This window comes from Psilocybe cubensis, chromosome 10, assembly GCF_017499595.1.
Source record: "Psilocybe cubensis strain MGC-MH-2018 chromosome 10, whole genome shotgun sequence".
Lineage (NCBI taxonomy): Eukaryota > Fungi > Basidiomycota > Agaricomycetes > Agaricales > Agrocybaceae > Psilocybe > Psilocybe cubensis.
In genome coordinates this window covers 1,207,122-1,226,861 of record NC_063008.1, presented here as the reverse complement: position 1 = coordinate 1,226,861, position 19,740 = coordinate 1,207,122, and the positions used below count along the sequence as shown (strand labels likewise).

The 19,740-nt window shown below is 48.2% G+C and overlaps 4 protein-coding genes across 4 annotated transcripts; 2 read left to right on the top strand and 2 right to left on the bottom strand.

Annotated features, from left to right (window-relative positions):
* Nucleotides 1-18: 18 nt before the first annotated feature.
* Nucleotides 19-4,721, bottom strand: JR316_0010667 (ER membrane protein complex subunit 1; the record flags this gene model as incomplete). The annotated part of the gene is made up of 13 exons (XM_047896332.1): nt 19-258; nt 326-486; nt 555-688; nt 748-1,424; nt 1,499-1,786; nt 1,851-2,261; nt 2,387-2,653; nt 2,718-2,825; nt 3,053-3,151; nt 3,353-3,842; nt 3,922-4,198; nt 4,286-4,345; nt 4,421-4,721. 13 exons carry the CDS (start codon nt 4,719-4,721, stop codon nt 19-21), a joined length of 3,513 nt encoding a protein of 1,170 aa, XP_047744377.1.
* Nucleotides 4,722-5,747: 1,026 nt separating this feature from the next.
* JR316_0010666 (Protein phosphatase methylesterase 1) lies at nt 5,748-8,293 on the top strand (the record flags this gene model as incomplete). The annotated part of the gene is made up of 7 exons (XM_047896331.1): nt 5,748-6,023; nt 6,202-6,269; nt 6,416-6,489; nt 6,708-6,787; nt 7,177-7,294; nt 7,675-7,766; nt 7,937-8,293. 7 exons carry the CDS (start codon nt 5,748-5,750, stop codon nt 8,291-8,293), a joined length of 1,065 nt encoding a protein of 354 aa, XP_047744376.1.
* A 2,521-nt stretch (nt 8,294-10,814) lies between these two features.
* JR316_0010665 (uncharacterized protein) lies at nt 10,815-11,631 on the top strand (the record flags this gene model as incomplete). The annotated part of the gene is made up of 4 exons (XM_047896330.1): nt 10,815-10,930; nt 10,996-11,082; nt 11,312-11,450; nt 11,539-11,631. 4 exons carry the CDS (start codon nt 10,815-10,817, stop codon nt 11,629-11,631), a joined length of 435 nt encoding a protein of 144 aa, XP_047744375.1.
* Nucleotides 11,632-13,997: 2,366 nt separating this feature from the next.
* On the bottom strand, nt 13,998-19,251 carry JR316_0010664 (Putative alpha,alpha-trehalose-phosphate synthase [UDP-forming] 106 kDa subunit; the record flags this gene model as incomplete). Its single annotated transcript, XM_047896329.1, has 9 exons — nt 13,998-14,690; nt 14,752-14,872; nt 14,937-15,409; nt 15,494-15,706; nt 15,782-16,120; nt 16,288-16,384; nt 17,157-17,995; nt 18,053-18,613; nt 18,787-19,251. 9 exons carry the CDS (start codon nt 19,249-19,251, stop codon nt 13,998-14,000), a joined length of 3,801 nt encoding a protein of 1,266 aa, XP_047744374.1.
* Between the last annotated feature and the right edge of the window lie 489 nt (nt 19,252-19,740).

Genomic DNA, 19,740 nt, shown 5'->3' with positions numbered 1-19,740 from the left:
CCATCCTACATAAATTATTTAATTATACCATTTCTCCCTCAAGCTCTTCCTCTTCACCATCGGTCTCGTCACCAAGATCGCGACCAACAGACCCGTAACTGTAAGCACAAGCTGCACCTTGTTAAAGCTCTCGCTCAAAACGTCGAACGTGTTGGACGGTGTCACGCGCGTGAGGAACATGTCGAGGCCGTATGCGAAGACGAGCGAAGTCGACTCGAGAAGAGCAGGAGCGGTGATAATTTTTTGCACGTTTGCAACCTGGTCATCGAGAGATTCAAAAACAGAAGTTAACAACAGACCTGGACTGTAAGAAATAATGACTTACGTCGTAGTTATGGGATAGCGCCCTCTTCGGATCGTTGGGGATCAGAGGGTCGTACTGGATGAGGAGCTCTTCCTGATCTTCAGCTGTCATCTTGCGCGATGGGCGCCGAGGATCAAAGATCCGCCTAGGGAATGACTGGATCTTCCTGTTCGCTGTGGCAACTGCAAAAACAGAACATGCAAAAACTTGAATAATATGTAACCCATTTGTATTGGTTAGAGGAGCTTACCGATGAGATCCTTGCTAGTTATACCAAACTTGGTCGTAGTTGTGGCCAGAGCCGTGATAGCGGACGGGAACACATATGCCTGCTCATACACAGAGTAGTTGAGCGTATCATTCGAATATGCCGAGATACTCGAACTGCGCGTATATGTGTCAATTAACCACCATCAGACAAAACAAAAGAAATAACAACGCACCTCATAATTTTATCATCCGCCTTTTGTCCTTCATAGAACTCCACACTGACCATACGATATCCTTTCGCTCCGCCCACACTCCCACCAGCAACCTCTGCCTCATAATAATGATACACCAGCCAATTCTCCACGAGGTTCGTTTTGATATCACAACCTCCCCCTCTCACAGTGCCTGCGCCCGCACCCGGTGTGCCCGGTGCGTCCGACGATGGCACGGGAGGCGAAGCTTTTACTTCCGCATGGTACACAATGGTACCCTTCGCACTATCCACGACATATATACCACACATGACATCCGTTTTGGCATTACCTTCCTCGTCGACCTTGTTCTTCCTCGCCACAGTCTTGACCACGAATAGTCGTTCGTCCAAATACTTGTACAGGGTCTTGCGCGATCCCAACACTTTGCCTACGCTCGCGACGCCCGAGCCCTTGGCGTGGCCCATCGTCGGTGCCTGTGGGAGGAGGGCCTGAATCTCTTCGCCCGCTGGGAGAGAAATTGCCCATGTTGGGTATGCGGTTGGCTTGAAGTGGGACTGGTCTTTTGGTGGAAGCCCGAGCTTGTGACCGACGATACGGTGCCGCGACTCGACGTGTGCGCGAAGTGGGAAAGATAGACTTGGGAGGGCGCGAGCGAACACAGACTCAGCGGTTGGGTTAGAGGGATAGATGTATGCCTATAAAAACGAGAGTAACCAGGTCGTTCAAATAAAATCAAGGGAAGATCGAAGGAAGGTGGAGTGAAACGGACCTGCAAAAACTCGTCCAATAGTACGATAATCTTTCTTCCCTCCGCATTCAGTATGTACACTTCGACCACTGGTCCAGCAACGATATCCTGTCCTTCAAGAATGCCTCCATTATCTTGATCGTCTTTTTTCTCCTCCTCCTTCTCTTTCTCTTTCTCGGCCTCTTCACTTTCGCCTTCAGATTCGACCCCAAGCTCAGCCAAGATATCCGAAGCACTCTTCTTCGAGGAAGGGAGCACATCTTCGCCTGTGAGCGCATTTATATGGAATATAACAGTGTCAACAAGGGACTAGTTATATCCCACCATGAGATTAAATCCTAAAATTCACGAAAAAACTGAACCTCAAACTCACATTATCTGCCCTCCTTTGCCCAACAAGCACGACCTCCGGGTCTCCCTTTACATCTCCGGCGTCGCCCTCACTCGTGACAGCCTCATCTCCAACAGCCCTGATCACAAACAACTTCACCGGAATCACTCTCCCACCCATACCCGCTCGACCGACCCATCCCATCCCGAGCACTCTGCTCCAAACAATAGCGCCTGTCGAAGTATCGATAGCATATACCTTTCCGAATAGGGTAGCAGTGATGATCAATTGCCGGTGGCCAAACGCGTCGCGGGCTAAAGTGGTAGTGGAATCGTTTGATGGAGGTGTTGCGGCGTTGGAGAGCGCGCGGTAGTCGATAACGACGGTGGCAGCGGCTGGAGCTGGAGAGGAAGTGAATCGTTTGATGAAGTTTACGACATAATTTGGGAAACCCTAGTTAATCGGCCCAGTCAGTCAGCTAGTCAGTTGGGACGTGGATATCAAAGATAGATATGGTAAGCCGCCGGCTCATCCAAACTTTCTCGAGAAAATCACAAAAAAGAAAACCCAAAACACACCTGCGCGTCAACAATCTGCCTACTCAACCTCCCTGGGAACCCTTCCTCGCTCTCCCTCGCGATTATATCAGCGCCTTTTCCTCCCTCCGGTAGCTCAACAAACTCAGCGACGACCGTAGCAGCTAGGCCCTCCTCACGCGTCCAATGCAACACAGGTTCCAATTCTAAAGAAGAGGGCGCAGACCAAAGCTGTACGGCACCAGTGGTGGTGGTAATGAGGACCCTGGCGTGCGTAGACGATGCATCGCGCGGACCGTCGAGGGCGACCTAGAGCGTATTCGAATATGGATCAGAACGCGAAATCACGTTGATTCAAAGGAAAAACACCTACGTGGCTCAATACACCATGGGATTGGGTATCAAACGCAAACGCAAAAGGACGTGGCGCTTGCTGTGTGGACGCCTCGGATTGGACGGTGTATACGTCTGCTGACGCTTTCTGTGAGAGGGAATGTCGTCAGTCATCTAAAAGCCAGGGAATATCCTGGGAATTGAATGGACATAGATGGAAATATGTCATAAACGCTCGGAGAAACGTAAGTTCTCGTGCTCGGAAGTGAAAAAAGTGCATATACTGGGTAAAATAGGTGTCCACAGAACCAGCGAAGCATAACGCGGAGAAATACGAAAATACCAGAAAGTCAAGAAATGAAACCAATGACGCACCTGAACAGCATGATCCCACCACACCCTTCCCACAGCGGGTGCACCGCGCGCGTCCAGACCACCGGCGTACATAGACTCAGCTTGTGTTGAAGTTGTCGCCTACGCGCCATTTCAACGAGGAAATAACCATCAAGATGAATTGAAAATGGGTTAGATCGAAAGTGATAACGGGTGTGTCGTAAGAGCGAGATATTAGCAATATGTATGTCAATGCAGCGGTTCGGAATAAACAAAGGCAGGAATGGGCGAAAAAGCGTTAGCCAGAATTACAGAGATGAGCGTTTAGCAAAACAGGCGCACCGATCCCTCAAATTCCCACACACTCTCCGCAACAACTTCTTCTTCACCCTGTTCCGCGACTCTCAGAACCAACGAACTGCCATCACTCCTCCCCACCACAACATGACCTTCTTTACCTAACCCGACGTCGACAAGTTTCTCCAATCCCGCAGAACCCGAGTTCTTGAGAGCCTGTGGGCGGGGTTTGAATTGCTTGCTGGAGGAGGTTGAAGGGAGGGGGAGGTAATACAGTGTGGATTTCGATAACCATAGAATCACCGGTTTCCCGGTATCTTTGGATGTTGCGCTGGCACGGACGACGAAAAATTGAGTGAGAGGGTCTGATATTGAGCTTGGCACGCCTCCGCTGAGGTTCTCGATAACTTCTCCGGAGGAGATTGAGAGGGCGGTGGTGTGAAGTGTAAATGAGGCTGTGGATGATGAGAGGCCTATCAAGTGTATATGCTGGGAGGACGGGGAGATGAGGATGTCGGAGTAGATTGTCAAGGATCTACAAATGAGCGTTACGAAGGTATGGAACGAGGAGAGCGAAGATAAGATAAAGGAAAACAGATAGGAACAGTGCGCACCCCTGATCAGGCGACTTCCATGCCCACATCTCCTTCCCGCTCTGCGCGTCGAGCTTTCGTACTTCGCAGCCATTGGTGAGGACGTACAATACATCTTTCTGATTTCCATTAGAATCATTTCCTTCACGACTGAACACAACCTGTTTTCCGAGATGTGCTGGTTCCAAGAGCGCGCCATTAGCTGGGTGGTGTAGCCTCTTTTCAAGGAGGAGAGAGCCAGTGAGTAGGGAGAAAGTGCGCAGTGTTGAACCACCGGGTCCGGATAGTGTCGCGAGTGCTATAGTGAATCGGTCAAAGGGAATACAGAAAGAGCAATATGATACGTGAGTACGGGTTATGAAGAAAGATTGAGCAAGAAACGTACTGGTGCTGCTCTTGTAGTATCCCGCTACCCGGTCTTCCGCGTCGAATATGTGCCTCCATACTGTCCACAGAACAAAAAAGTAAGCATATATTTCTCAGTAGCATTGATTAACGATATAAGAAACGTTATACGCACGGACAGCGCCGTCTTCCGGGTCGAGCACTGCAAGGACATTATTTCCGGTTGTAGTGACGATTACAGTCTTCGTTCCATTCACCCCGATTGCAGTGCCCTTTTCCGTCTCGTCGAGATTGACATCCACAAAGGAAGGTGCGGTGACAGGTGCATTCGAGTGAGGTACACCGATAAGATGTTTATGCCAGTCAACGACGCCGACGTCCGATTCGTGTAGCGCATAAACCGACTGAGTGAGGTGTGATAGTTGTAGTAAACCGGAAAGAGTGATGAAGGGGGAGATGGCTGCCAAGAGCCGCATTTTGGATATGAGCGGACCCTGCGGTGCTAGCCTTGCGCAGGTTGATTAGTTCGTAGAATGTAGGTGGAATGAGGAAGCGCTGTCGTCGTGTTACCAGCAGCGAGCAGGACACATCATCGTATTGCAAACGCGTCCTGTGAATTTTCTCACGCTTTTGATTTCTACCTGGCACCAACCTGGCACATCGCGCGGACTGCTGCCCCAATCTATGCATGCCACGTAAAACCATTGAGAGTATAACAGGTACAACCTCGTGAGGCAGGTAAATACTCCAAATACGTGTGCTCAAGCAACTTATTGGAAAAAGTCCGGAGCGGATGGAAAAATAAAGGGAAATTAAATAGTAACAATTGAATTTTAGAAACAAGCAGAACAGTACCGGTTGAGTTCGCAACAGAGTAAAAGCTGATTATAGTTCAGCTTAATACATAAGAGGCTTGGGAATTAACAGACTTGGAACTGTACACATCGATAACGCAGAATTTGCTGCTCTCCATGAGATTGAAGTGCTGCTAGCAGCTAGTATGCTTAGTCAACCTTTGAAGAAGACAAGTTGGATGACATTTATCACATATTTTAAGTCATGATATTCATCTTCTACTTTTTTCACGGTTTTAAATTATCTCGAACCAATAGACCCGTACTCGGACGACACTGCCTCTGCCTCGCTGTCAGGTGTTCCCAATTGGAAGCTTAATGAAATAGGCATGTTAAAAAACCACACTTGTTTCGATAGAGGGCTTAAAATGATGCAGTCTGTCATGGCATACGATTTCGTTCTGAATGTAGAGAAACCCCTTTAAATACTTGAAAGAAGTCAACGGGAGTCGAAAATGAATAAAATATTCCCACGCCATGGTCTTCGGTTTGCCATAATCAGTTCCGACAGTCATGCTTGCACTCACTCACCAATTCACTCAACTCTCCAACATATCTGCTATCTATCCCACATAGCCATAGCCTAGAAGTTCCTATTGATCGATTCGTATACCAATACACCCATTTCTGCTCGATTATTCTGTCTCTATGTCCACATCCGCCTCATCCCCATCCTCGCCCTCATCTTCAAGCATTTCAGACCCAGATAGATGGATTGCCCAGCTAAAGACTTGCACACACCTCTCTGAACCTGACATGAAAAAACTCTGCGCGATGGTACGGAACATCCTACTGGAAGAGAGCAATATCCAACCCGTCTCGTCACCCGTCACGATATGCGGTGATATTCATGGCCAGTTTTGGGATCTCTTAGAGTTGTTGAGGAAGGGTGGGGATGTTCCCGGGACGAGTTACATCTTTATGGTATGTATGTGATAGTCTCTCTCCTTGTCTTTCTGCTTCCACATGATGCTTGGTTTCGATGGTTGGGTTCTGGTTTGACGTGGGTTCGAGATGTGGGTCGCGGTTCCCCCGACGGGAAAAAACAGTCTGTTGGGTTTGACGCCTTGTTGATTATTTTTACTTGGGATCGATGATATAGGGCGACTTCGTGGATAGAGGCCATTACAGCCTAGAGACAGTTTCCCTTCTATTCGCGTTAAAAGCGAGGTGCGTCCGTGCCTCGACCTTTCTTATCCCTGCTTTTCCAATTCCCTCTTCGTGCCTTATATCTTCCGACTACATCGCATTCCTACTCTACTCTGTGACTTCGCCGGCAACGACCTGATTCATCCATTCCCCTTACCCCAACCCAGGTATCCCGATCGAGTAACCCTCCTACGCGGGAACCACGAAAGCCGTCAGATTACGCAGGTATACGGTTTCTATGGTTCGTTTTCGAGTTTTCATGATTCATTGTTTCTCTACCCGTTCCTTTCTCTTCTTGTTCGTATCTCATCTTCGTTTTCTATCCATCACAATTACATCCACTATTGCGATAAGAAACGGCTAACACACTCTCATCTCTCATTTCAACATCCCATCTTCGATCTTTGCCAAACCCCTTATAATGCGGCCACTTCGACTACGAACGAATATCCGGAACAGACGAGTGCCAACAGAAGTACGGTAGTGCGACAGTATGGAAGACATGTTGTGGGGTGTTCGATTTCCTAAATCTTGCTGCCGTGTGTATTACCGTGCTTATGTCTCTGAATCGTATGCACTGACTCGTCCTTCTGCTCTCGATGCTCCCTCGTTCAACCTTCTCTAAACACTTCCTCTCTTTATGGATATCGTCGCAATTCACACCTTGGACCAACTTTGTTTTTCCACATTTTTGGCTTTTCATCCGTGAATCAACGTTGACCTTCCTTTATCGCATCTCCTATATTTCTGGATCAACGACACTTCTACCCATCTTCTCTTCCTACCTCTTTTCTGTGTCGATTCACCAACCTATCTCACATCGCCCACATGCACTACACCTCTGGGACAATACATTCATTCCACTTGACTCCGCCCGGTTTCTTATCACCTTGCACCAACTTCCACCCCGTTTCCTACCACCTCCCAGATAATCGATGGGCACACACTATGCGTGCACGGAGGCCTGTCACCCGACATTCGAACGCTTGACTCGATCCGGACGCTCTCACGCGCGCAGGAAATCCCGCATGAAGGTGCTTTTTGCGGTACGTTTTCATCTTTGATTTTGCTCTGATGAAGTTTTCTCTCTTCTCTGTTTTCCTTTTTTCTGGGTTTTTATTTTGAGTTTGGATCTGTTTTTGGAGGGCAATGACAAGTGCCAGAGCGTTCTTCAAGGATGGCATGGACTTTGGATGGGATGTGAAGTTCTGGTGTCTTTTGTGCTGGTCATCGGGCCAGGTTTGTGATGGTCTAGGTGGGAATCAGTTGATGCTGGGGCATGCCGGCGTAGATCCCAGATTCAATTTGGCTTCTGTTCTCGACATCGTCTCCATTCGTTTCTTCTCTCTCCTTGCATTGCATTGCAAATGACGAAAAACTGACGCGTTAATCACTGATTCAAATTATCCACACCACATACATATAGATCTGATGTGGTCAGATCCGGACGACATCGAGAACTGGGCTGTGAGTCCGCGAGGGGCAGGGTGGCTTTTTGGTGGCAGTGTGGTCAAAGAGGTACGTCTTTGATTTATCGCCCAACGCGTCCATCCGCGTCGCACACCATACATGGTCGCTCATTAACGGTTTCCACATCCTCCGTGTATCTGGTACCCTTCATGATCTGGGACGTTTACGCACATCCTACCTCCTCAACACTACATGTACACACACATCAAACCAACCAGTTCAACCACGTCAACGCGCTCTCTCTTATCGCACGCGCGCACCAGCTCGTGCAAGAAGGGTACAAGTACATGTTCGACAAGCAGCTCGTCACCGTATGGTCTGCGCCGAACTACTGCTACCGCTGCGGGAACATGGCGGGCATTATGACGGTGCGCGATGACGGCGGGCAGACGTTTGAGGTGTTCGAAGCGGCTGCAGAGAACGAGCGAGACGCGATGGGCGCTGGGGGACTTGGAGGTATGGGAGGCGGAATGGGTATGGGTGGCGGGTTTGGCGCGCGGAGAGGCGGGGTGAGTGTTTTTTATATATTTAGATCTTCGTTCCGTGAATTTTTCGCTGACTTGATTTTTCTCTGATTTTTTGTTCCTTTAGAGCAATATGCCGTATTTTGTATAGCCCTGCTGTTTTGATATACGCCGAGAGGACGTGTACATGTTCTTACAGAAGTTTTATCTTCGTTCTTCAGTCTTGTCACGTGATTGTCCCAGCATACGCGACGCGACGCGACAGGAGCCATAAACGTCGACAGAATGGTACCCTGGTAGCTTCGTAGCTCAGAGGCATAAACCGATGCAAACTGGGTGATACATGTCTGAAATTCTGTGCGAAAGATCAAATGAAAGTTGATCCAGAATGCACTTCGTCTGTCTCTTGTGGGTGGCAACATCACTGACATTACCCAGGAACTATTTAAGGTGAAAGATAATAAATAATAAGCGGCAATGTGATTGCGTACATAAACTGCGACTAGACTGACTTTACACTGCCTCGAGGCCCAAATATTTCTTTGTCCGTCTTTCAACTTGGAGCAAGTATGGCGCTACCGAGAACTCTATCTATCATGGTATATAGTTAGGGTGATTTGGGGAGCCTTCCACCATTCTATTACTATTTTTCTGACGCCTGATTCTGATTGCAGAAGATACAAGTGGAACGACATGAAAAATGACCAATATGCATAGCAGAACAGCACAGACATTGGTTTTTGTCTGGTTGGGACTGTAAAGCTGATTCGGATCGGTAAAGAAGATGATGAAAAATGCTAGAATCCAGAAAATGGAGGACCTATGGAGATATTAGACATACTTCCAAAGAGATTTAGATAAATATGGACTGTACCAAGCGAACATGCACAATGGCAATGTCAGTATCATCATGGTATCGGTGGCTTCCACGCTACTGTGAGGTTCGAAAGCCTACGAAAAAAAGACCCAATCAATAGTGAATAGACAATCATCGATATTGGAATTTAGTGGACATACTTCGGGTGATTCCTTAATTGAATTGAAATCGACCACAGGCGTCTCTAGTAACAAGTAGGCGGCAGACACGATTACACCAGTTGTTGAAGAAACAATGGCGGAAATCACTACTGTCCGCGTGTATATATTGGTACTGACACCAGCCATTTGAAACATTCCAAAAGATGTTCTAATGGATACACACGGCAATCCAGCATACTGTAGCGTAGGAAGGTAAAAGTCACTTACGTGAGGATACCAGCACACCCAGGCAGACACATTCTCTTCCATAATAAAACCATCCGATTCTCCAAGCGTGCTCCGCTCCCTACATTAATATTCTGGAAATATATCAATTAATACAATATCAATAAATATGAAATACATGATTCTCACAGCTCTATCAGTAGGTGATCTGGAAGAGCTCGATGGTGGCCCTCCGTGTCTTTGAATGAAATAGTAATATGCGAAATGAAGCATCCCAAAGCAGTGTACTTTGCATACAATGCTGCTCAATCTTGCTCCCATTTGGCAGAAGCGAGTAGCATCAATGCATGTAGTTCCAGCACCTCTGGCGCTGGATGGCGTTGTCCGAGTCATAGTTGCTGCTTTTATATATTAGACATTGTATTGAAGGAACACGGACACACAACGGTTAACCTTGCCAGGCTTTCTTTTGAGCTGATTTACAGTTTGCACGCCTTGTTGACGAGGTATCCACACGCCCTGCAGGAAAGTTCAAATACGGTGTTTCTGCTGAAAACTTGCTGTAGCGGCAGCACAAAAGTTGAATAGACCTGAAATCTGGTATTGAGAGTGATGCAACGAGGGGAAGGTAGAGAGTAAGATTTGAGAGTGTCACCAGCAGAGTTTGTTCCTATAAGGGGTAAAAATAGATTACGACATCAGGAAAACAGGCGACGAGTAGAATATATATAATATATATAAGTAATAGGGTAGATAATGGGCCATTTTCTACCCAAGATTTTTTTCCTATTCTTACCAAATACACGAAATTTTTCTATTATATTTTATTATATTTTATTCGACGATTTTTTTTCTATGTTTTCCAAAGGTCAGTTATATTTCTATCAAGTCCAGAAAAACGACGCTCCTGCAGGATCGAACACACAACCTTACAAAAAATGTCATCAGGACTGTCAGACATAACCGCCACACCATAAAGGTAGTATCAATACCTATACTTTTAAGAACCAAATCATGCCGACAATGTGGTCACGACACAAAATGAAGCCAAAAACGCGAACGACTCGGCGCCAACTTGAACGCAAGACGATGTCTAACCATGATTACAGCGAATTGACCCCAACAACGCGAAACAACAGCGTCGGAGGAGCACTTGTCGGATCCATCTCCGCGCGGACTTGGCGCGGCCGAAATTTTATTCAAACGACAAGTGATCCGAATTAATTTTCTGATCACATGTTCAAACTCCGACTTACAAGCAATCCCGCGTTTTCACGTTCTCTCAACACAAGTCCCCACTTACCAGGCTATGCATCCAACCGCGTCTCTCCTACTATCCTCTCCGCTGTTTTTGTACATTCTTCTCATTAGAGTGGCTTGCCCTCACCACTGTTCTCAGTGGTCATGAGAGCTCTTCATTAGCCCGGGCATGTCGTCAATTGCACTCACCACTTGCCATCGCGTTCTGCAAAACAACTGCCGGCGAAAATGGCCTGGGTGGTGGCGACTCGAGTACATCAAAGGGTTGCGAGGGAGTTTGTTAAGGTCCGTCGTTGCTTGTTTGCGGTCTATGCGTTGTGCAACCATGACTGCCATACTTGTCTTGCAAGATATGTTTCAATACTCACGTCGTCGTCGTCTAGGAGAGAGACAGGAGTCGCATGTGGCGTTCGTCGAGGTGCACTGCGAATGGAAAGGTGAGTGATATGTTGTGTTTATGTCCTAACTCACCAAGAAGGGCCGGGGAGTCGTGTGTAGGTTTCGGTCAAGATGCGCTGAAAATAAATAGGTAAGTGAGCTGGCGTGCATCTCGTCCGCTTACCACAGCTAGAACGGCGTTGGTTGTGCCTTGGATTGCTGACCCCATTGGTATGTTTTCATATTCTCCTAACCAACTTTCTTCATTTCTAATCACATTGCTCTCAGCTCCTTTCTGGATGAAGAGAAGGAATATGTCGAGCGGAGTGCCCCACCTTTACTTGCGATAATCTTGACCCTAATACCACTAGTATACAATGTTTTCGAGTACTTATTAGCCAATTTATACCTTTTCTATTACTACTATGTGTGTGAAACATTAAAAGAGTAAAATTCTATTCAATACAAGCAATTTCTATATCTAAAATCCTAATCCTTCTATGAGTGCATGTTAGAAATATTTGAGGTCTGATTCCTACAAGCAGATATATTTTGGGGCATGGCGAATATTTCTAAAAGTCGATTTGCAATCCGATCAGAGGGCTTAGCCCTATTTCGCCAAATAATCAAATAAAATCAATATATTTAATATAATCAAATATTTTCGCTAATTCTATTTGTTCTATTCCTCGACTGTTTTCCTGATGGAGTTTCCCATGTTGCTGTCTGGGTGTCGGCGTCGCAGCAGCTTGGGACTCCCAAGCTGGGCTGATGCTGAACCATTATGTAATTATTCACATGACCATGAATTACCTAAATAATCCGTTTCCCATTGTTCACTATTTGGCTTGCTGATTTTTTTTTGTTGCTCGAGTAGTTGTGCTCGAAATGTGATGTTCGCGATGTGAAAGAGCTTGCAACATTGACTGTTTCCGTCTTATAAGTATTTTGTTGGGTGAGACAGTCTTTGCCCGTGCCGCTTGGGGCCGGAGACAGTTACAGAGGAATTCCTCGAGACGCACGGTCTAAGGAGAACGAGTGTCCCTTGTGACGCTTGGCCTAAGGGAATGTCATAAATATCGCTATTCACATTTCTGCGCAGTAGTTCTTTGGCATTCATCATTGGACTATTGTAACATTTTTCTTTAAACTTGACAAATCCGCGAAACCGGACAGACCTCCTCAGGGGTACTTCCAAATATGGAAAATTTTGTCCCCTGCGGGGTGTCAATCAGCGTTGGTGAGTCAATGACCGGTCAACGTTTGATGGGTCAATGACTCACTGTCAATCAATCAATACCGACAAAATTATGGCAAAAAGTATAACATTTGGACGTATTTGATGGATTTTGTATCTTCTTTTCTCCATTTAAATTTAATTTAGAATGTAAAAATATTCTTTGACACTGGAAAATGTCCCAATAATCCCAAAATGCCAAATTTTTGGCCTCAAATCCGCGAGAATCCGAACAAGCCCCTAGGGGAGTTTCCCGGGGCCTGTCTGAAGAGCACTGAAGAGTTGTGCGTACACGTCAATAGTGTGAAATATAAATTGTATACACGAGAACAGAAACCTTTTGAAGGTTCTGAGGAAAAATGACCCGAATAACATATAGGAACCTTCCAAATAATAGAGTACACTAGCATTCAACAATATCATTCATTTTGAGCATTGTTAGTATGGTTTAGTAAAGCTGTTCTAGAGTTCCAATTAAAATTGTGTTCTTGCTTTCATGACCTCTAAAATTCCCCTATAAATTTGTAGTAAGTTGTAAATTTGGGCAGCTATCTTCTACTCTGCAATTTGTAGGTAGCATGGCCCGGCATCTTCTTGCCATCATTTTTGAAAGTCATCTATGCAAATCTAATTGAAGCGAGTATCAAATTAATATCATTATTAGTATTATCTTGGGCTCTTACCATGTTTGAATTATTTTGCATGGTTCTTACTACATCTAAGCCAGTATTAAGAAATATGACCAAATTAGTGCTGAGTAATCCTGTAAGGGCACTATCTGTTTGGTTGGATAGCAAGGCCAATAATATAGTGGTATTGCCATTAAAAGCGGGGGCAAGAATCCACTCCTCTTTTCTCTTTCCTTCTTCTCCCCTTTTCTTTTTTGGATTTCTTTTTTCTTTCTTTTTTTTACTCGGAGAGGCGGCTTTGCCGTAGTTACCTGCCATGGGGGTACTATCATTGACCAGACGTTCGGTAAATATCCAAAATGACATATTATAACTTATAATCGGTTAGCTATTTGTTGGTTTTGGTTACATCTATCTACTAGATCACAGTTAAGCAATTGTCTACCTGAACAATACCTGCCCACGATTTTCTTTTTTTTTTTTTTATTTGACCCACAAACACAAGTATCGGGCCGTCGGCCTTGTTTATAGTCGTTGTTACATTGCTTTCTGTATTTCTTCAGTTAAACAAGATTTTCCTACAATAAAGGCCTACTTGTCGGGTCGTCTACCAACCTCAACACTCGTAAACCATTATCCTTCCTTCTCCGCGACAGTCGCATAGACTTTTCTGTCACATTGGCATTCGGGGATACGAAATTACCAATCGACAAGGGAGGGATAGGGATGCATTTATTATAACAAATAAGTCCATGTTCACCGGCAAAAGTGGGGCAGGGAAGGGAATCATGAATTAAAGGGTTCTATCGTCTAGAAGGGAGCTGACAAGAATAGAAACGAACCAAACCATATACACCGATCCATGTCTTGAAACGTAGAGATAACATACAGAAAAAAAGCATAGACATACAAACCATATACACCAATCCTTGTATTTCGTCTATCTCACACGACTTGTCTAAAAAAAAGATACAGCCTCTCCGTGCGAGACGGCACCTGAATCATGATGGATGGTCCCCAGGAGATTCTGATAAACCCCATATCCATCCATCCACCTCTATACCTGCCTCCGCCTCCAATCCTCCAGTTCCCACTCCCACCTAAACACCTACACACCCACAAAACTGCCCAACACCCTCCCACTCTCCTCACTCTCCAACCTCCACTTCGCATCCGTCCCCTTGCCACTCGTACTGACCGTCTCCGCGCCCTCAAACTCATTCAACCGCCTCAACAATTTCTCATCCGAGCTCACAGCAAGCAGCATATCCACATCCACACCTCCGCCAGCACCGTCGCCGCTCCCACTGGACGAGGATCCGTGCAAGGAGGACGTGGACGGGTCGAATGACGAAGCGTCGACGGTGGGGCTTGTTAGTGTTCCGTCAGAGTTGAACGCGGAGAGGTTGCTTAGACCTAGGCTTGTGCTGATGTCCGACGCGGATGGGCTCATAGGGTGCCCGTGTCCGTGGCTGTGGCTGTGGCTATGATGACGATGATGTCCTCCACCACCATGCCCACCTCTAACCACACCCCCCGGATGCAAAATCGCACCTACCGCCGTCGACCGCGACACATTATTCGGCAACACCAAGAAACTATTCCTGCCAGGTATAATCCTTAGCCCATAGCGCTCCCCGAGCGAATCAAAGATATGGTTCTGCGCTTCAGCCGCTTGGCGTTGTGCCCATTGGCGATCGGGGTTTTCGCCAGAGGAGGTGGTGGAGGGGCCCGACCAGTAGCGCCAGACCATGGAGGCTTGGCGTTCCTCGATGAACGAGCCTGGTGTACGTTCGGTGAACTGGTGTAATGAGAGGTGAGTTGGAATTTTAGGTGGTCAAGGTGAGGGAGAGACAACGTACGTAGTTCAAAATTTCCAAACATGAACTCTTCCATGTAAGATTGAAATTGGACACCATATTGATCCACTCCCCACTTCCAAGTCCACCTCCCCTCGTCTTGATGAAACATCCATTCTCCGCACTATACACATTCGACCCAACAATCAGTCCTACGCACTTGCAAAAAAACAAAAGATAACACTCACACAATCCCAACCCTAGGCACCCTCCTCGCCACAGCCTCAAGCACACCCCTAACCTTGAGCCCACTCAACAACCACACCTCATTCCTCCTCGTATCCTCCGCCAACCGTCCCAGCACACTCACAGCCCTCTCCACCTCCTCCGGCAACGGCGCATCCTCCCCTTCATCCGCCAACACCGCCGCACGCGACAAATCCCGCCTCCAAAGCGTACCCTCAAAATCAACAAATATCATCCGCTTGCGCGAGTGTTTGAATTTACCCACGAGCACGCTTACGCTTGTTTCGTTGGGTCCGAAGGAGGATGGGGAGAGTGGGGGGGAGCCGGGGGAGGGGAGGGGGCGGAGGATGGTAGGTCCCGAACCGACGTCGTCGAGCAGCGAAGCGGTGTGTTCCGTGTTGGCGCGGATACACCTGTTAAGGAACGAGTTGACAAAGGTCTGTGCGGTCTGCGTTGTGACGTGGTTGTGCAAATCCTAGAAAGTATATCATGTGTATGCGTGCGTCAGATTCCCAAGTTCCACCATTATAGATGAGGATAGTGAGAGAGAGATACTGACCTCCCAGCGACTTCTGGCTTCTTCCCTACCCATACTGAGTGCCTCCCATATCGCCCGCGCAGTCCCGCGCGCGTCCCATGGGTTCACAGCAATACAGCTGCGGAACCCACTGTAACTGTAACTCCCCGTGAACTCACTGAGGACGAGGACACCATGCCTGCCTGCCTCCACCTCTTTGCGCTCCCCAGTCTCCGGATCAACAACTTCGACAACCTATGTCACAAAATGACCATCAGCACACGCACCACACACAAAAAAACAGCAATAGCAAAAAAAAAAACCACATACCTCCCGATCCTTCCCCTCCTGACACTCAACAAACTCATGCGTCCTCAACGCCATCCCCTCTCTCAAACTCGTCACCACAAACGCATCCGCAACCTCCAAAAGGGCCAAATACTGACTAAACGTCAAATCCTGCGTATGCAAAAACACAATCGGGGTATACGTCAGCGTCGAGAAGCGCGCGTTGATGCGGGAGATGATCTCTGTTATCCCGGACGATGTGGCCGCTTGCTCGTTGGGCGAGGAGGTTTGGAGTGCGATTTGGATGAGCACGACTTTGTTGATGTATTGTGGGTATTTTTCGAGGAATGTTTCAAAGGCTACGAGCTTGTGGCGTACGCCCTGTATCAGGTGAGTTGGAGTAGGCAGTAGAAGGTAGATGTATGCGTGATGTTAGATAGATATCACATTCGTTCATGAGATCAGGATGAATAGCGAGGGTAGAAGTGATATGTAAAGGGAAACTTATCAGAAACATTTCGTACAAGACAAAAACACTGCAAACGCACCTGAATCTCATCTAGTTTATCTCTCCCCACAACGAGCTTCATGCCCGCATAGCGCTGCTTAAGCACCTGAACCCACTCCGCAACTTCCGGTTCACGTCTTCAAGGTGGGTATTAACCACGACGCAGAGAACAATTGAAGAGACCATGGCAAGAAAAGGAACACGGAGAAAAGTATGTCAGCGAGCTCATCAACAACCCAACCGACCACACAAAAAAAAAAAAAAGCACCAAACCAAAACCAGAAGATCAAAACATCAACAACCAACAACCGGGTATACCACACAAAACACAAAAAAGGGAAAAAAACCAAACCTAAACCAACCACACCACATCCCATAAACAGCAACCGACGAAAAAGGCAAAAAGAAAAATCCCCAAACAACCAAAAACACCCCATATCGCCAAATGAGGCAAACCAAAAAGGAAACCCACAAACAAAACAAGGCGAGATCGACAGCGTGACAATCTCACACTTTCCCAGATCGACAACATCCATAAACTCCCACGCAAACGCAAACAGCACCGCCATTTACCACGCGACACGCGACGCGGATATAACGATTGGGGGTTCAAGATTAGATCTGCCCCCCCCCTTTAAACCCCCCTTACCCCCCACACCATCCCAAAAATACCCATACCCCGAGAAAATCCATAGATCCCAGTTCCAGTTCCAATTCCAAATACGTCCCCATCAGCATTATCCTCCAACGTCACATAAACCCACCAAAAATACCACCATCCATCTACTATCCAGATTCGATCCATCCATTAATCCATCCATCCATCCATCATAACTCCGGAAAATCCGCCAAAAAAAAGGATAGCCCAAAATACCAAAAGAAAGAAAGAAAGAAAATATTACAACTCACCTTCTAATATGCAACTGCCTCACATCAATCCCCATCGGGAACACGCCCACATCGACAAATCGTCCCCTCTCAACAACTCCATCTCTCACTCTTCCCTCTTTACTCTCCCTCGCGCCCTCGCCCTCACTCCTCTCCCTCCCACCCGCACCCGACCGTCCTCTCTGCACATTCTCCCCCTTCCTCTCCCCCGCACCCCCACCTCCACCAAGACCAACATCCAACTCACCCACCGCCATCCCCTCTCCCTCCGGCACCTGTATCCCCCTCGGCAACGCCTCAAAACTCAATATCCTACTAACAGTCTGCCTCCAATGCCTCGCATAACTCCCCGTCTGGAACCCAACCAGATCCGCTCCAAGCATGCCCCTCAACAGGTCCTTGCGCACCGAGAGACATCTGAATATCTCCGACGAGGGGAACGCGACGTGCATGAAGAACCCGATGGGGGTTGAAGGTGGGATACTCGGTGTTCGGCGCTCTCCCTCGTTCCCATTCTCTGATGAGGTACGTGTGATGAGGAACGGGTTTGACGACGAGGAAGAGGGTGGAAGACCGGATATATGGCTCGGTGCGCTTATAGATGAAGAGTGCGGGTTACCTGAAGAAGGTGGCGAGACGGATGTGGGCATGCCAGGCGTGAGCGACATGCGCAAGAGGAGCGGGAGCAAGAGGAGGTGGTAGTCGTTCACCCAGATGATATCGCCCTCTTGGTGCGCGTTGATGATGACAGCCGCGAAGCGCTGGTTCACAGACAGATACTGCGCATACGACGCCGACTCGTAGAACTGCTTCGTCTTGGGCGCATCAGGCACCGCATAGTGCAAGCACGGCCAGAGGACCTACAAAAAAAACCAATAAGTCTCATTGTAGGGTAAGGAAAACCAGGCAAAACCCACCTGATGACAAAACTCATCATAACAACTCTGAAACTCATCATCCGGGATCCAGACGGGCAAACTCTGCCTCTGCGCCACCATCCGCGCATCAATATCCCTCCTCAGCTCCTCCCCAAACCCATCCGTCGGCGTGCCCAACGTGCCCACCCACAACTTCCTCTTCATCCTCTCCCCAACACTCTCCACCGCATTCTTCAACCCACCATTACAATGCGGGTTCGGCTCCATATGCCATGCCGGGACACCACTCGCACCACCATACATCATACTCCCGCCATTACTGTCAACCGAGGGCGACGTCGGCACAGACCCCGCGCGCGCAGAGGACGTCGCGCGCCGCGAGGTCGAACGCGACTTGTTCCGTCGCAACCGCGGGACAGAGGACGTGTCCGGGTGCGTCGTCTGGTGCTTCCGCGGGAGCGGGGACGTGATGGACGGTGTGTGTGCTGTGTCCTTGGCATCGCCGGCGGTGGTGGAGTCGGCTGCGAACCGCGTGAGCTTGGTGAATGGATTCGTCGTCTCATTCGTCGGCGAGCGTGCAGAGGGCGTCGCAAGCCGACTCTGTTTGTGTTACGTCATACCAATACCAATCGAATCGTATCAACCGACGATTGCAAGCAATCACCCGTCGCAATGAAAATGAACGCAGAAAAAAAAGACAAAAGAAACCCGTAAGCACCCGCCCTCTCTAACACAAAACCCCACACTTCAATCAAAACCAAAAAAACACCCACCTTATCTTTCAAATCATCCACAATACTCTTCAACGGGACATTCAAACTCGACTGCCTCGTATGCGTGTTCCCCGCCGTCTGACTCTGATTCTGGCCTGATGCACCACCTGCACCCGCACCCGCACCCGACACCGCCGAGCCGCGGGTGACCAGCGCCGGTTTGAGCGGTTTCTTCGCTGTCGCTGCTCCCGCTCCCGCTCCAGCCGCAGTAGCAGTCGCCCCTGCAGCACTGGCCGCTCCACCCCCCTCAGCAGCAGCACCAGCCCCCGCAGCACTAGCACCAGCGACGGCCGCGAGCCGGGACGACACAGCGGGGATCGTATGCTCCGCATCGACCCTCGCCTGCACCTGCGCGAGCGTCTCATGCTCGTGGTCAGGCGTCGGCGGGGAGGAGTAGGTGAGCACCGCGGTCGTGGGGAGGAAGAGCGAGGCGATGACGATGCGGTGGTTTCGGAAAGATGTCATTGTTGGGTTTTGATTTTAAGTTAGGTTTGGACTTGGATTTTGGATTGGATTGAGATTTTGCTTTTGGATGGGTGTGTGTTATCGCTCTGAGCGTTTTGATGTTGTTCGATGTATGTGTGCGCGCGTGTGTTGTGAGGAAGAAGGACGAACGAGGAGGGAGGGGGGGAGGAAAGAAAGAAGGGGGGATGAATGAGGAAGAAGGCAAAGAAGATATAAACGAAAAACGGATTGCACCGATATATATCCAGCTGACCGCTGCTGATGCTGATGACACTGACCAGTGACCAGTGTCGCCGACGATGCCGATGCCGATGCTAACGATGATGCCAACGATGATGATGATGTGGCAACAAGATCGAATCTACACCCCCCGCTCAAGCTCGTTCAAGAATACCAATAACGATAACAATAGCAGCAACAGCAACCCAACACGGCGCGCCTGTACAAACGTGTCTGTAGAAGTTGAGGAGAGCTGAAGCAGGCAGAAGC